Source organism: Oryctolagus cuniculus, chromosome 14, assembly GCF_051225735.1.
Source record: "Oryctolagus cuniculus isolate XC-2025 breed Fujian yellow rabbit chromosome 14, ASM5122573v1, whole genome shotgun sequence".
NCBI lineage: Eukaryota > Metazoa > Chordata > Mammalia > Lagomorpha > Leporidae > Oryctolagus > Oryctolagus cuniculus.
The window spans coordinates 45,276,165-45,292,910 of NC_142880.1; the positions used below are offsets into that span (position 1 = coordinate 45,276,165).

At 39.0% G+C, this 16,746-nt stretch overlaps 1 protein-coding gene across 6 annotated transcripts in view; it reads right to left on the reverse strand.

Moving 5' to 3' along the window:
- Window positions 1-5,392: 5,392 nt before the first annotated feature.
- MARCHF11 (membrane associated ring-CH-type finger 11) overlaps window positions 5,393-16,746 on the reverse strand; it is a 329,699-nt gene continuing 318,345 nt past the window's right edge. For 3 of the 6 annotated variants that reach the window (XM_089312636.1, XM_089312634.1, XM_008262080.5), the window contains one exon: window positions 5,393-5,790. In XM_089312636.1, the coding sequence (XP_089168762.1) occupies window positions 5,468-5,790 (323 nt within the window). In that variant the 3' untranslated portion in view covers window positions 5,393-5,467. The remainder of the gene's footprint in view (window positions 5,791-16,746) is intronic. The other 3 variants (XM_089312635.1, XR_016220105.1, XR_016220101.1) reach the window with 3 other exon arrangements.

Sequence of the window (16,746 nt, forward strand, 5' to 3'; positions counted from 1 at the left end):
TTAGCTAACTGAGCCACAGTGCTGGCCCCCATGTGTTCTATTCTTAAATTCTCATTTCCTCCAAGAACCAATTTACCCAACTTCATCCTTTATAAGCCCATAAAATTCGTGAAGTCAGCCTGGCTCTCACCCATGTTCTCAGACAGCCTACCCTCACTGCCACCTCACAGGAAAGCTTTCAATCTTGTCACTTTTCCTTGTCCCTACTGTCGAGGTTGCCTCTCTGACTCTATAGCTCAATAGGCCCTTCCTTATGGAAGACAGCCTTCCCTGGGTAACCTGCGGCTAATCCCTAGTAGTATGGCAAACAAGAACACATTGGGGCCTCCTCATCGGTAACAATAACCTTAACAATGGCATAATGGGGCTAAAGTCACTTTGTTTGCTGGAGCAAGCATTAATGAATAAGGGTGAGGATGTAGAGAAGCAAGAATCCTGAGAGCTGCAACTGCATTGCAGGGGATGTAGTACAACGTTTCTACCTCTTGGTCCCTAGTCAACACTTTGGATCCCCCTCTTGTGTCTTCCTGACATTCCAAGGGCATCAGGGGCAGAGTGCCCTACTGAGTATCTATAGACCCCATCCACTGTCCATGTTGCCATGTCAGCATCTGGACAGGTCTCCGTGGTACCAAAGCGCCTGGGCATCTGTGACCAGGAGCTAAATGCACCACTGGTTGCCTCACCATGGCTGCTTTAACTCTTCCTGTCTGATGGGTCCAGAAAACAAAATATTACAATGTCCAGGTTTCCATCACACACCTACACACACGAAGCTGCATTTTCTGCATTTTAGAGCAAATCTGTTCCTTTTCTGCTTGTATCACCAGAAAAAGATAATGACCCCTGAAAAGCTATGTTACACAAGGACAACACAAAGATATAAAACATTGCAAGAGGCCGGCACCGTGGCTCACTAGGCTAATCCTCCAACTTGTGGTGCCGGCACACTGGGTTCTAGTCCCGGTCGGGGCACCGGATTCTGTCCCGGTTGCCTCTTTTCCAGGCCAGCTCTCTACTGTGGCCCGGGAGTGTAGTGGAGGATGGCCCAAGTACTTGGGCCCTGCACCCCATGGGAGACCGGGATAAGTACCTGGCTCCTGCCATCGGATCAGTGCAGTGCCCGGCCACAGCGCGCCGGCCGCGGCGGCCATTGGAGGGTGAACTAATGGCAAAGGAAGACTTTTCTCTCTGTCTCTCTCTCTCACTGTCCACTTTGCCTGTCCAAAAAAAAAAAAAAAAAAAAAAATTGCAAGAAAATCTGGTGGCTTTTTTGAAAACTGAATATAAAGTTCTTTGGTTTAAGGTTTTTGATTTAAACGCACACTACCACCACCACAAATTTATAAATTGTTATGCATTATTTTCACTCTCTCATGCGTTCCCAGTGTCCTATACTCAAATTTTCTAGGCTGGAAATGCCTTAAAAAACTTTGAACTCTAATTTACTAGATAAATATATAGTGTATAAAATAGCACCTTCATGAAGGCATTGAATTAATCTGTAGGTACTGCAGGGCCAAGGTCCTTAAGTTTTACTATAAATTAGAGAATTTGCCACAATTCTGTATTACACACACCAATAGGGAATTTCTTTTCTGTATTGATAAGTTGAAAATGATTCCCTAATATAACTTTTTAAGGTCTTTATCCAATAATTTAATATTTAGGACATTAAATTATTTTATAGAACATGCCATTTTATATATATATGCTGTATTTCAATATATAAGTTATATAGCACTATAACATATATATTACATATATTTTATCCATATTGGCTATACGTCATGTATAAGTGAAGCATATTTATATATTATATACAATACATGGCATAATAATAAATACAAGGGGTCATCAAAAATTTCATGGAAAATGTGTATTATGAAAAAATTTTTAATTAAAATTAAAAATTGTTACAAAACAATAAACTTACATTTTAATTCAATTTTCCCACAAATTTTTGAAGACCTCTCCTATATATTATTTAGTAAAAAACTTTAGCACACATTAAAAAAAAGGATGAACTTGGAAAGAAAAATTGGCAATACACCATATTTATAGTCTACTGTCAACCACATGTGCAAATAAAACAAAATAAGGTATAATGGCAAATACAGAGAAAGCACAACATCTGTTTAAAAGTAGACATCACTCCCTAGGTGACAGCTAGTCTCATTCTGGAGCAGCAAGGACAAATTTACTTTGCAGTTTTACTCCACAGACAAGAAAGGAAGGAATATGTGTGCATCAGCAGAAACTGCAGGTCATGGTAACACTGCTAACCCACAGGGAAATAGAAAAGCAAGAAGGGGCAGCCATTGAAAGAGCACAGGGAGCCTGCTTTACTTGGGCATGTTTCACATTACTGGGACGTATGGAATCGAAAATTAAAATGTGGCATTCAGGAAAAATCAGAAGACATAGTAACAGGGAAACTATCCTCTTCTTTGCACGACCTATGATATACTTTCATTTTCAGAGCTGCAGAGTCTGCTGTCTCTGGGGAGAATCCACAGGATGCTCAGTACTTCTACTGCATTACTGAATGTACCGCAGTTGAGAGGTGATTGAATTTACATCCCATCACCCACCTCCAGAAACATCCTTACCAAAGCTTGGCACTGCTTATTCAAAATCATGTTCTCATAGTTTCCTGTGGAAGTCAGTCATAGACATTCAACTGCCCCCTAGGATGTGGTCATGCATCACCTGTATTCCATACTTCTCCCAGAACACTGCCATGCCTCAAGACCTAAGTCCTGTGAGCTCTCCAGTGACTTAATCAGACACCCCACAGATATGTTACCATGCACAACACATATAGTCTGCCTCACACATCAAGTCTCCCTGCAAACCAGCTCATCCCCTGCCTGTGCTAACAGTGTGCTAGGCACATGGAAGGCAGTCCCAAAAATGTTCATACTGCAAGTTCGTCATGGAAAAAGGATGGTCTGCATACACATTCTTCTAAAAAAAAAAAAGACTTGAAAGGTAGACAGGTAGAGAGAGAGAAAGAGAAAATCTTCTATCTGCTGCTTTACTCCCAAATACCTCCAACAACCAGGAGCCAGGAACTCCATCTGGGTCTCCAACACTGGTGGCAGAAACTCAATAACTTGGGCCATCATCTGCTGCCTCCCAGACACCTTAGCAGGAAGCTGGATCAGAAGCACTGAGTAGCCAGGACTCTGATATGAAAGGAGGGCATCTCAAGTGGCAGCTGAACCCACCAAGACACAACACCTTCCCCTGGACAATATTTTTATAATATTGGAAAATTTTTTTCAAAGTCATTTTTTTAAATTTTCAACTCATTTTCTTGCCATAAATGTATTTGACATTTCAGGCAGCCTCAGTCTGAATTACAGCATTCACAATTGAAAAGTTAGCTGTTTATATTTTAATCCATAGAGCATGACACTAAGAATTTTAACTATTTTAAAGCAGTGAAAGTTCTCTAAACAAATGTGTTGCCCATCCAAGTGTTTTGTTTTGAGTTTCTTGGTAATGATTTAATGGGTGGTACATTTTATTAAGTGGAAATTCTGCCAGATTCTTAAGACAACAGTGTGTGTGTGTGTGTGTGTGTGTGTGTGTGTGTGTGTGTGTGTGTGTTTAGGCAGTGAGGGTTAGGAAGACAGTGAGGAGAAATACAGAGTTATGAAAAAAGGCACATTCACTGGGCAAAGTCCTGGGAAGGCAGGAGGTCAGGGTAGCTCACTTTTTAGGCTGATATTTCTACAAGTCTCGATGACTCCAGGGGTCTCTATCTCATGCACCCACACAATATGGAGAGGACTTCTCATCCTTTGTACCTTTCTGTTTTCAAGTGAGCTGATGTGAACACAAAGGTGCACACTAATTAAGTAGCAGAGAGAGTCTAATCTGTGTCTAAAGTCTCTGCTCAGTACTTATACAATGTTCTGAATTGTAACATCAAGAATAAGCAAAGTTATTGCCCTTAAATGATGTGCTTTTGATGATGGGAGCCTTAGCCAAGACTGTGCTCAGGTAACATCAGATTAGAAGAAGCAAACACCATTTGGAACAGGGAGGTTAACACTCTCACCTTCTAGATTTTCCTCTAAAGAATGTGTGTTTCTTCTTTCCTGACTTCATGGTCCATTCTTTATATTCCTGTAAACTGCCACATCCTCTCACTTATGATGCAATTGTTTAATTGGAAAACTATTATATCAAGTATTGGGAGAATTTCACATGGAGGAATCACAACGCTACTTTTAAACATGAGCTATTCTATTATTAATTGCTCAAAGGTTATTTCCAGAACATAGAATATAACGTGTTTAATTTCATGTGCCTTAAAAGCTAATCATTAATTATTTCAAACAGCCAGTATGTTCAACTCAGGCTCCTGATGAAAGCATACCTTCCTGCTGTCTCATCTAATCTGTCACTGTCCATGAACATGTGCCAATTACCTCCATTAGGAACGTAGAAGGGTGGAACCATCATGCACCTGTTCTTGGGGAGTTGATTACTCAATTCTCTTGTCACTTAAAAAAATACTCTTTCAGTCATCTAGTAAAAGAGAAATTCTCATTGCTGCTATTTCAAAGGACTTCATTAAACCGAGTACAGAATTAGTGTTTAAACGATTAAGAAGGTATATAAGCTTTTACAAAATGAGTATCCAATTAAGATGGTTATGACAGCATTCAATAGGTCTGTTAGAGTGCAATTCTTATGTGAGCCAGTATTTTTTTAGTCCATGTTACATAATACGATGCAATATTTGGTGAGCTTTTGGGGTTCTAAGCATTCATAATCCTGCCTGTGCAATAAGTACTCGAGTAAAACTTTCATTCCACTCATTTTTATCTTTTTATAATCTCTGTACCATCTCAAAGGTTATGAAGGAAGTCAGAATTAATAGACCTTGCATTCCTGGTAATAGAAGTTTGTGGGTTTTTTTTTTTTGGGGGGGGGGTGATTGTTCTTTAAAATCACAGTAGAAATGAGTTGTGCTCAAGTTTACCAACCAGTAGTTGGCACCGGAGGACCACAGCAGAGCATAGTGGGAGTCCCCCTTTGTTGCACACTTAATAGGGACTCAGGAATCTACCCACAGTAGAGTTCATAGAGAGTCTGAAGAATTACACATGAGCAAAAAGTTTGATAAAAATATATTTAAAACAAGAAAAAATAGTTTTAGCCTTAATGAAAATTTTCATCATTCTCTTAAACTAAGTGGGTTAAATTATATATATAATGATTTCAAGTACTAACTTATAAAAGATGTGAAAACTCAGAAAGCAAGGAACAAGAGAACTCTTTTTTTTTTTTCAGAAAATGTATTTGCAATTCAAATTTTCATATAAAAAGCATAAATTTTAAAAAGTTCATAGATGTGTGTTTTTAGAAGTGCTATGGTTTCACCATTCATTGCAATTACATTCCCAGGTATGCAGGGTGGTCTGCACTGCGTCGTCATACATTTTTGTCACACTGAAGTCACTCTCATCACAACCTCTCCCGAGCTGTTATCTTCTGACAAATCTTCATGAGGCCTCATCCGATTGAACAGATGCAGTAATACATAGCCACACTGAAACCTGGGTGAGGTTAACTGCGTTGGGTGGACCAAGTTTCTGTTGCGAAGAGCTGACAATGGCAACCATAAAGTCCTACTTGTAGAAGACTCTCCCCGGCTACTTTCTTCGATGTCTGTGGCTTTGTCATAATTTAATACATCCCAGTGCAAGTTAACAGCCCGCCAGCGCTTAAACACTCTGTAAACTGCAGCTCCTTCATGGACAATGAGACCTAAAATTTGAGAAAAAAAATATTGGTGATAATCAAAGGTTAGGAATGTTATTTTCTGCACAAGTAAAGGATTCAGGAAATAGTCAATTCTCTGGTATGCATCATAATCATCATCATCAAAGAATATGATTTTGATGACTCAAATATTTTGACCAATGATAAGCAACCACCCCTAATTTACAGAAACAATCAGAATCCACAAAGTGAGAATACAGTAACATGTGGAGAGTTCAGCTATCATGGATATAAGCTACTCACTCCATCACATTTCAGAATGTCCCTTGACATTATAGTGCCTTTGGAGAGTCGTTAGGTTTATTTCTTGATTCAACACTTTTTTCATTGCATGTCACCCAGTGTGTTAGTAAGTTACACGCAGCTGGCAACTTAATTTGGGAAAAAGACAGACACCAATGACACTAGCATCTCCCCAGTTCCTAAAGCAATGCCTGTGCAGAGTAGATGTCGTTTAACTTTTTGTTCTTTGTATGCCCAAAAATTCAACAAGAAAAAATTATCAAACACCTACTTGAGAATTTCATGCATATAATCTCATTTAATTCTGATCACAACAAATACAGAGCCCCTGGAGAAAGTCTTTTTGGAGAAGTGAGGAAGAATACTTCTCTTGCAGGATGTTGACATTCCACTGAAGTTAGTCGAAAAGCTCATGAAGTGTCTTTATTTAGATGGAGGAGGGAGTTTTAAGTAGAGTACATCAGTTGTCCCAATAATTGTTTAATATGAAAATGAAGAGACAGATCTACTCCCCATGAGCATATGCTCTGGAAAAACTCTCAGTTTGAAAAAGGAAAGATGCTTGAAGATGGTTATTGCATAGCTCTTTGTATTAGAGAAAAAAATTACAGGCAGGTCAGATGTCTAGCACTGGAAGAATGGGTAAATTTTAGAATGTGGATCCAATGGAATAGGAGGGAACAGAGTCATATGTATGTACTACCATGGGCAGTCTCAAAACCCTAATAAAAATCCCAAAGCCATATTTGAAAAATGAAAATCTCAGAAAGAAATGATTGGCATGAAGAAATACTACACATTTTCTGGTTATACAGACAGATGTTAAACACATGAAAGCATGCCACTGAGTAACACCCATGGAATTCATGATAGTGGGGAGGGAAGGAAGGAGATGACACTGGGAGGAGCTTCAATAAAGGCTTTCAGCTGTTCTCAAATGTTGGATTTTTAAAACTGAGGGGTGGGGAGTTAAATCCCTGACACTGTTCTGTATCCTTTTGTGCCTAAGTAATTAAACATCTCAAAATTATGGGGAATTAATTAAAAAGTAATACATTATGGGTTGAAGAAGCTGGGGAGACACATGAAAAGGTTGCTGTGTACGAGCAGATGGGAACAGCAGTGTAGAGGGACCAAGTCATAAAGTCAGAGGAAGAACGGGGAAGAAGTGTACTGGAAGAAAAAACAGGGCTGGGGGAGAAGACTGGAGTCCCATATTTAAGGTGGAGGACTAAAGGATGGTAGTAACTGGCCCATAGGTTTTGAGTAAGAGTTTTGAGTACATTTTTGTTGGATATTTTTTGTCAACTAAACAATGCCAGGTATACAAATATCTAGTCCCTGAAAATCATACCCACTTAACTCCAGATTTTAAGTTTTACATTGTTCCCTTCCCAGGAGAAAAACTTCTAATACATGCGACTCAAAGACATTAACACGGGCCACAGAAACATGCTTGTGAGCTAATACATAAAAATGCCTTAAGCCCAATTATTGTTCAGCACCAAAATACTGAAAAATATAATCTTGTGTTTATCTCTTCAAATAATTATTTACTCAACTTCTTTTTCAACAAAAATAATCAAAGTTTACCTAACTGACTAGATATGTTGGGGGAAACAGAATTAGAAGTTCAGGACTTCCAGATTTTAATTGGTGATTCCATTATTAGCAGCTTGCTGAATTTTCCACAGCCAATGATTTAACCTTTCGGGTTCTATTTTTTGTTCTTAAAATATAATTGGAATACCTACCTTTACAATAATCAAGATAGTATGAAGATAAATTAGAGTTCATCAACTACACAGCATTCAGATTTTCTCTGATAACTATATAAATACAAGAATTATTGTTAATTGAAAATCAATTGTGAATCTATATAGTGAGGAACAGTCATTCACACTAATCACAAAACTATTGCATCCTGAATCCGGTTCATTCTGGGTAAGTACAGCCATGGAAGTGGGTTGGGGATGACCTCCCCAGAGAAAACCACTCATTTCACAGGATCCAATTCTCTGATTGATTTCCTTTGAAAGTCCAGAAACCAGATCATTTACTAGAGCTTAAAGTCACTTTCTGCTGATATATTCCTGGCAGCTCTTTTCTAAATATATAAGCCTACCTAATGTGCAGGAATAAATCCCACAGGTCTTTATAACACATTTTGAACTGAAGTTAAAAAGAGCGAACTATTAAAGCTCTTGTGAAGACAAAGTCCTCTTCATTTCCCAGCTCAACAGGCTGTTTCTTAACAATACTGAGTTAGTAATGGTGACTGGATTTTTGTTTTATTCTTCATGAGTGTTTGGAATTACTCCTTGCCCTCTGGAAGCTTAAATTTTACTGAAATACAATAGACTCACCCCACCCCCAAGTTTATTATCTGTAATGAGCATTTTCCCCCTTTATTCTTTAAACATTTTGGAGTTTTGGCAAATGCTTTTAGTACTAGTTAGTGGCTATAAGAAATATGACTATATAAGCATTAAATCCAGAGATATGTATTCATTCAACTTTAGTTAATTGGGTTGAAAATCCAGCTGTTCACAACCATACTGGTATGTGTTCTTACTGAGATCAGATGAATCTGCCACTTTAACTATTCAGGTCATATGAGAACAGGATTGGATATACCTTTTTCATCTGAGTCACTTATGTCTGAAGGGAAAAACAATAACAGTTTCTATAAAATGTAAATGTTAAGCAGTTTAGAATACTTGTTAGATTACATGGATATTCACTAGATTGCATGACATAGAGATTGACAAAGTGTGATTGATATGAACTTGAGGTTTTGAAACTTGAGTGTGTGTATAGCTGGTTGGCTTTTGTCATTTAAATGCCAGTTACATTTAATTGGAGCACATCCTTATTGGTGCACAAGGGAATATGTTTGTGAGAGAATAATCTTGAAAAACAAAGTGGGCTTAAATAGTTTCTGGTTCCATTGAAATGGAAAACAGTTTTTATATTCCAAAATATATTCCAAACTTTGAAGTGGTACACTAGTAGAAACTCATTATGACAGTAGAAATGCTCCAGTTTCCCAAAGAAGTGAGCGGGGAGAAGATTATAAAGGCACATACAGTCACAGGTTAACACACATACACAAATTTGTGTATGTTTAATTAAACAACTAAAGTGTTAAATGAACAGACTTGCTTGCAGTATATACAAATTTTATCTGATTTTTTAATTTAGTTACCAAATCACTAGACCAAAATAAAATCATTTCTTGTGTTACCAATCTCAACTTTTGTTCAGATAGGTTTATTTCATAAAGTATAAGCTACATTGTTCTAAGCACTATGCTAAGAGCTTGAATGTATGGTTTTCCTTTAATCTTGACAACAATTCTACATGTGGGTACTAATAACAAACAATTTTACAGTTAAGACCTAGAGAAATTCAACAACTTATTCAACATCATGAAGATATGATAAACAGAGCTGAAACCTGAACACAGATTTGTTTAAATATTAACCTTGACACGTTTCTAACTCTACCATTAGGGGTAAGTCCAATTGAGCATATGCTGAACTATACATCTCCTCCCTCTCCAATTTAATCCCATCAAGGTGGCATGTACCAAGGCCATCCCACTAGTCAAAGTGATCAGTTTCAGTTCATAATCGATCATAATGATAGAACTAAGAGTCAAAGGGATCAGATAAACAAGACTAGTGTCTGCTAATACTAACTGATAGAATAAAAAAGGGAGAGAACGATCCAACATGGGAAGCAGGATCCACAGCAGACTCATAGAATGGCAGATGTCCTAAACAGCATTCTGGCCTCAGAATCAGCCCTTAAGGCATTTGGATCCGGCTAAAAAGCCCATGAGAGTATTTCAGGCATGGAAAGCCAAGACACTCTGGTAAAAAAAAAAAAAAAAAAAAAAAAAAAAAAAAAAAAAAAAAAAAAAAATTACCTAAATGGAAGATCTTTGTGAGTGAGACCCCAGTGGAAAGAACGGGTCATCAAAGGAGGAGGTACCTTTCTTTGAAGGGAAAAGAGAACTTCCACTTTGACTATGACCTTGTCTAAATAAGATCAGAGCTGGTGAACTCAAAAGGCTTCCATAGCCTTGGCAACTCATGACGAGAGCCTAGGGTGATTACTGACTCCATAAACAAGAGTGTCAATTGTTAAATCAACAACAGGAGTCACTGAGCACTTACTCCCCATGTAGGATCTCTGTCCTTAATGTGTTGTCCAATGTGAATTAATGCTATAACTAGTACTCAAATAGTACTTTACACTTTGTGTTTCTGTGTGGGTGCAAACTCTTGAAATCTTTACTTAATTTACACTAAATTTGTTCTTCTGTATATAAAGATAATTGAAAATGAATCTTTTTTTTGACAGGCAGAGTGGACACTGAGAGAGAGAGAGAGAGAGAAAGGTCTTCCTTTTACCATTGGTTCACCCTCCAATGGCTACTGTGGCCGGCGCGCTGTGCGCTGCAGCCGGCACACTGCACTGATCTGAAGCCAGGAGCCAGATGCTTCTCCTGGTCTCCCATGTGGGTGCAGGACCCAAGGACTTGGGCCATCCTCCACTGCACTCCCGGGCCACAGCAGAGCTGGCCTGGAAGAGGGGCAACCAAGACAGAATCTGGTGCCCCAACCGGGACTAGAACCTGGGGTGCCAGTGCCACAGGTGGAAGATTAGCCTATCGAGCCACGGCGCTGGCCAGAAAATGAATCTTGATGTGAAAGGGATGGGAGAGGGAGTGGGAAATGGGATGGTTGCGGGTGGGAGGGAGGTTATAGGGGTAAAAGCTGTAATAATCCAAAAGTTGTACTTTGGAAATTTATATTTATTAAATAAAAGTTTTAAAAAAAAGCTCATGGAAATGTGCATGATGAGACAAACTGCAACTGTGCATGAGTTCCAAAACTGTTTGCCCCAAAATAAACCTGCTTTGAAATTAAAATAAATAAATAAATGTTAACCTTGATTACTACAGTACTATCTATACTAAATTCCCAATGGATGGCAGTCTCTTCTGGTTGAAGAATAACCAACTAAAGGAGCCTACCATGGTCTAAATATTTGTGTATCTTCAAAATCCATACATTGAAGTCCTGCTACTCAGTGCAGTGGTATTTGGAGATGTGGCTGTTGGAGGTAAGTAGGGGTAGATGAGCTCATGAGAGTGAGACCCTCTTGATGGCATTAGTGCTATTTTAGAAAGGGGAGGCATGGATCCATCTCTCTCCCTCTCTCTCTCTCTCCTGCTCCTTTACCCCCCCCACCTGTCACTTATATAGCCCCCAACTCAAACTGAGGCAGCCCCCTACCCTAGTCATCCTGAGAAGCCAGTGTGCACCAGAAGTTGTCTGGGGAATTTGGGTCCATTTAATCCCAAGTACTAGAACAGCTTAGAGGCCAAAGGGTACATTTGAACCCTTTCTTCTATTGCTTATTGGAGAGGGCCAGAGCATGGCTGCTCCAAAGGGCATTAACTGAAAAAGACTGTGGTCCCAGAGTACCTTTGTTGTGATCATCTTTCTTAGAATGTAACAAAATGCATGAACCTTCTGTCACTATTTCCCTACCTGTTCCAAATTTAAATGTCCAGTGCTTATTGGGTCTTAGATATGAATGTAGAGGTCATCACTTCTCCCACCACCGAATTTTATTAGTATGAATCTTGAAGAAATAACCTTAAGCCATGGTTATTTCTTTATATGTTGAATTATTTGTTGGTCGGTACTACAAATGAAGCTTAATGCAAAAACAATGCTAAAAGCTAAAACATAGAGAGTTGAATATATGTTATCAAAACTCACTAAGCTTACAAAACAAAGGTATCATAAACTGATATTCTAAAACCAAAGCCTTTGAGAACTACCATGCCCTAATTACATATGAGGGTTTTTGTGAATACATGTCTCCAACATTGTCCATACAGAAACTAATAATGTAAAGAAGTAGCCCACATAAAACACACTTCTGGGGCGGGTAGTGTGACACAGTAGGTTAAGCTGTAGCTGTGATCCCGTATCCCCTATCAGTGCCTGGGATCAGGTCACAGCTACCTGTGCCTCCAATCCAGTTTCCTGCTAATATGCCTGGGAAGTAGCAGATAAAAGCTCTAGTGCTTGGGTTTCTGCCACCCATGTGACAGATGTGGATGGAATTCCAGGCTCCTGGCTTCAGTCTGGTCCAGCCCTGGCTGTTGCAGGCATTTAGGAAGTAAAACGGTAGATGGAAGATACATTCTCATTCATATTCTCATATTTTCTGTGTGTGTGTGTGTGTGTGTGTGTTAGTATGCATCTGCCTTTCAAATAAATAAATCTTTAAATGTTAAAAATACACTTCCATCTATAAAGGAAGTGTTGATTTTTCTATTGTTGAATATAAATGTTACAGAGCTTTGCTCCTCTTAGTTGCCTGTATATCAAGTGAAACTGACAGGACCAAGGGCTCAAACATAGAGTCACCATTGCCATTGGTAATTAAACCTTCTGTGTGAGAAACATGATAAAGAAAACAAATCATTCTGAAGCACCCCATAACACAAAAGCCCTTGACACTAGGGGTTGGTTAGCTTCCAAAGACTGATAATCCAATCCAACCCAACCCAAAGTAGACACCAGCACACATGAAGACACAAATGTAACAAATAGTTAACATTCCAGGGATGACTGAGTTTCTTAGAAGGCCCAAAAAAATAATCTGTAGACACAGTGTCCTCCTCTGCTCCATAAAACCTGCAGTCAACTGCCTAGATACAAATGTCACATCTGTGCTGGACTTCAGTGCCTCTGACACCACTGCCTGGAAACAGTACAGGATGGCAAAGCTCCACTTTGCTACAGAGTATAATCTTTAAAGCTGGGCAGTGAGCACAGCATTCCCTTTTCTGAAAGGTTTAATTTGTCATTGCCTTGCCATTTATATTTCAGTGAATGACTATCTCCCAAGTCAATTAAACCAGAAACTTGGGAGTCACCACAACTCCTCTGTCTCCCATACATTAAATTCTGCTAATTGTGTGTGTGTGTGTATATATATATGTGTGTATATATATATATATATATGTGTGTGTGTGTGTGTGTGTGTGTGAGAGAGAGAGAGAAAGGGAGAGAGAGAGAGAGATACACAGAAAAAAGAGATCTTTCATATGCTGGTTCATTCCCCATATGGCCAGCGCTGGCCCACGTGAAAGCTGGGAGCCTAGAACTCCACACTGGTGTCCCAAGTGGGCAGCAGGGGTCCAAGTACTTGAGCTATCATGTTTTCCTGGCACATTACTGGGAAGTTGGATCAGAAGCAGAACAGCCAGGACTTGAACTGGTACTCCAGTATTGGATGCCAGTGTCTTAGGGAGCAGCTTCACCATTGCACCACACCACTGGCCCCTAATTCTGTCCTCTTAGCAATTTGAGCTAAAGTCATAAAACAAACTTTTCTGGAATGCCTACTGTCTTGCATTTGTGCAATGAACTACTCAGCATTCTTCAAGATCCAGATCCTTTCATAATTTCTTTGCTGATTAACTTAAAATCATTCATTCCTTCCTTCTACTGACTACCACTCCACACAGGCAACACTTGTACTGTTTTTCTTATTACCAGACTGTAAAAAAAATGTTTGCATGCCTGTGATCCCTAATCCAGTGTGTGAAATCCACATTACAAGCCTTTGGGTCTCTATTCCTTCTTCAGTACTTGGTGCAAGCCAAGAACTCAAACTTTGCTCAGCATGAAAAAGAGGAGAGCAGCCATCTCTGGGATCTATTGGATGGGGAGGACTGACCTAAATCTAGTTATGACAATACTATTGAAATAGCAAAAAAACCTTGAGTTTTGCTTTTTACATAAGTAAAGCAATATTTTAAGATACTAAAGACAGAGACAAGCAGTCTGAAAACGATTTAGGGATCAGGGCTCATATTTCATGATAGTGAGTTTTTCCTCCCTATTCCCTGAAAAACACAAACCTGGCAGAGGTAAAAGAACTAAACTCTGTTATAAAGATTTGGTTCAGCCCCATAAACTACAGCTGCCTCCCCAACTGTCTTGGTGGTCCAGTTATCAAATGTCCCCCTGCATCCAACAACACATACACTGCACTTACAAAACAACTGTGCCTAGGCCTAAAGCCCAAGGAAGGAATTCACTGGTCATTTATTTTATTGATTTTATTATTCCTTCATAGATAGGAGACTTTCTTGACCTTTCATTACTAAACCCAGAGCAAACACTTACCATTGGCAAATTCACAGAATATTCCTCAAAAACTTTATTACAGAATATAAAATACACAGTATGTCTTAAAAAAAAAGGTGGGGAGAGATTAACAAAATTTATTAGAGAGAATTGCTGCATCATGCAAGTTTCTACCCAATGGTACTTAATAAACCAAGAAATAAGCCTACTGTTTTTACAGATAAAAAATGTTTGAGAGTTCTCCTATAACTGGGAGCATGGCCCCAAATCTGTTTAATTCCATGGAATGAAATTTCAATTCTGTCCTTCAACCCACAGATAGATGAAGCAAGCACCTTGCAGCAAAGGGTAGTATCATTTATTGCAGGGATAAGAATACCAAGAAAGGCTGGTTGACATGTAGTCACTGGATTTCAAAACTAAAACCACACAGGGTATGGTATAACCCAACTGTTTCATTGTTGGTGATGAGAACTGTGAGACCCAGAGAAGAGACATGGGGTGACCTGCTCCATGATCCAAAGTAAGCTACAATCTGAGCATGGAATCAAAGCCATATCCACAAGGCCTGCTCTAGTGAACCCTTTCCTGAAATAATCCAGACTTCAGGAGCCTTCCTTAGCCAAAGCTGGTCATCACTAATGTCTCTTCAGTCCCCAGAATGGTCAGTAAACAGAGGGATAGAATATTGACTACAAAATAGATAGAATGTGGGTCAGCCACGCCTAGGCTGGAGCTGTGGGGGAATTCCCTGGTCTTTATTTCACAGGGTACACCGCAGCATTTGCATTGGAGACAGTATTAATGCAACTCTCACAATTTATAAAAGTAAACAACTCAGGAAAACCTGGAAATAGTTTTTGGTTTAAAATGGTTATCACTGACGACATGAGCTTTTTGTGTTAATTAAAGCTTTCAGGATTGGGAATTGCTTTTGTAGATTTCCATTTGTTTCTTACAATGTAGTTTATGGACTAGAGCCAGTTTTTAGAAAGAGTCTATTAGTGAACTTTTCCTAGTGGCAAGTGAAAATACATACTCATACAACTACTCTTCTGTTTCTTCCCAATGGATAAAGTGTCTACTGCCAACTCACAATGCACGATTTTAATAATCTTCAGAATAAACCATACATGTACCATGGTTATGTATATACATCTATTTTGGGGAGATGAATAATACTGATAGCTCTAAGTTGAAATGTCTAATTAAATCCTGTTTATCTCTGTGACTTGTAATACACTACTTCATTTTTGTTGGTTTTATTTTTTTACCTCAAATTGGGCAGTGCAAGATCTAAACAGAAGCTACCATATGAGCATAATTAAAATTTCTTATCTTAACTCCTTAGCGTGAAAATAAAAGTAGTCCAGAGCTTAGTTTCCATAATATTCTACCCTGTAATATAGCGAGAAGATGCAAGATTGAGATGTAATTCTTCAGAAACTTCTAATTAAGAAACTATTTCACATGGAATAATGGAAAGACAGACTGGCTTTGGTATGGTATATCCCATGTTTTCCATTCTCTTCATTTGTGTTTCCATGCTTGGGGTTTTACTGATTTACAGTAAATTAATAAAGACTTCACAATATAACTACATTACTTTCAGCTTTGGGGGAAAAATTGTTCCCCATTTCTGATCTCAAATCAGCTCCTCCATTAAAAGGGATAATTATTCCTTATATCATGTGTTGGTTTTAAGACAGCAATTTATGTGCTTTCATTTGATTGGACAATGATGTTCTGTAAGTTAATTATTCAAGCTTAGTCTTCAATTAACTAAATCATATGAATATTTTTATTCATTGTACACAAGCTTGGCAAGACCAGGCTCTCACATCCAGGCTGTTTGATCCTGAGGAAATTGCTCCCTATGTGCTTTGTTCTCCCCTCATCTCTGAGACAAGAATAATGGTATCGCTACCTTATAAAGCTGTCCTGACGACCAACTGTTAACACTGACTTGCAGTGCTTACAATGTTGCAAGGCATCCTGGTAAATACAGCTTACATATCACTTGAAACACACCTTTAAAAGCCTTGTGTCTACATGGAAGCAGCTGAAAACCTGTTCCGATTGCATTGTTATACTCATCAGCATGGTTCCTCGTGACCCAAGAGTTTGTATACCTCTCTCTGGGCAGCCACGGCATCATTTACAAGGGCTGTATTCATGAGCACTTGAGTGAGAAAGTTCTTTACTACAAAACGGTACAAAACCGGGAGATCTGCAGGAGGAGGTGTCCGTTCTCAAGAAGCACCTCCAGGTTTCAAGTCAGAGAAGCTGCCTCTTCTACACTTCCCCGGATATGAGGACAGACTCTTCATATGAGAGGTTGACCCCATTACCACACAACTCACTTCCCACGCTCTCTTCCAAGGAAAGCTGCTCATTCTCAAGTTGCTTTGGCTTCTCTCACAACTTCATCTGAGCATGCCTGAAAAACACTCGGATGTCTCTCAAGTTCTGCTAATTGTATTTAGAATTCCCTCAGCCAGTCTTCTGG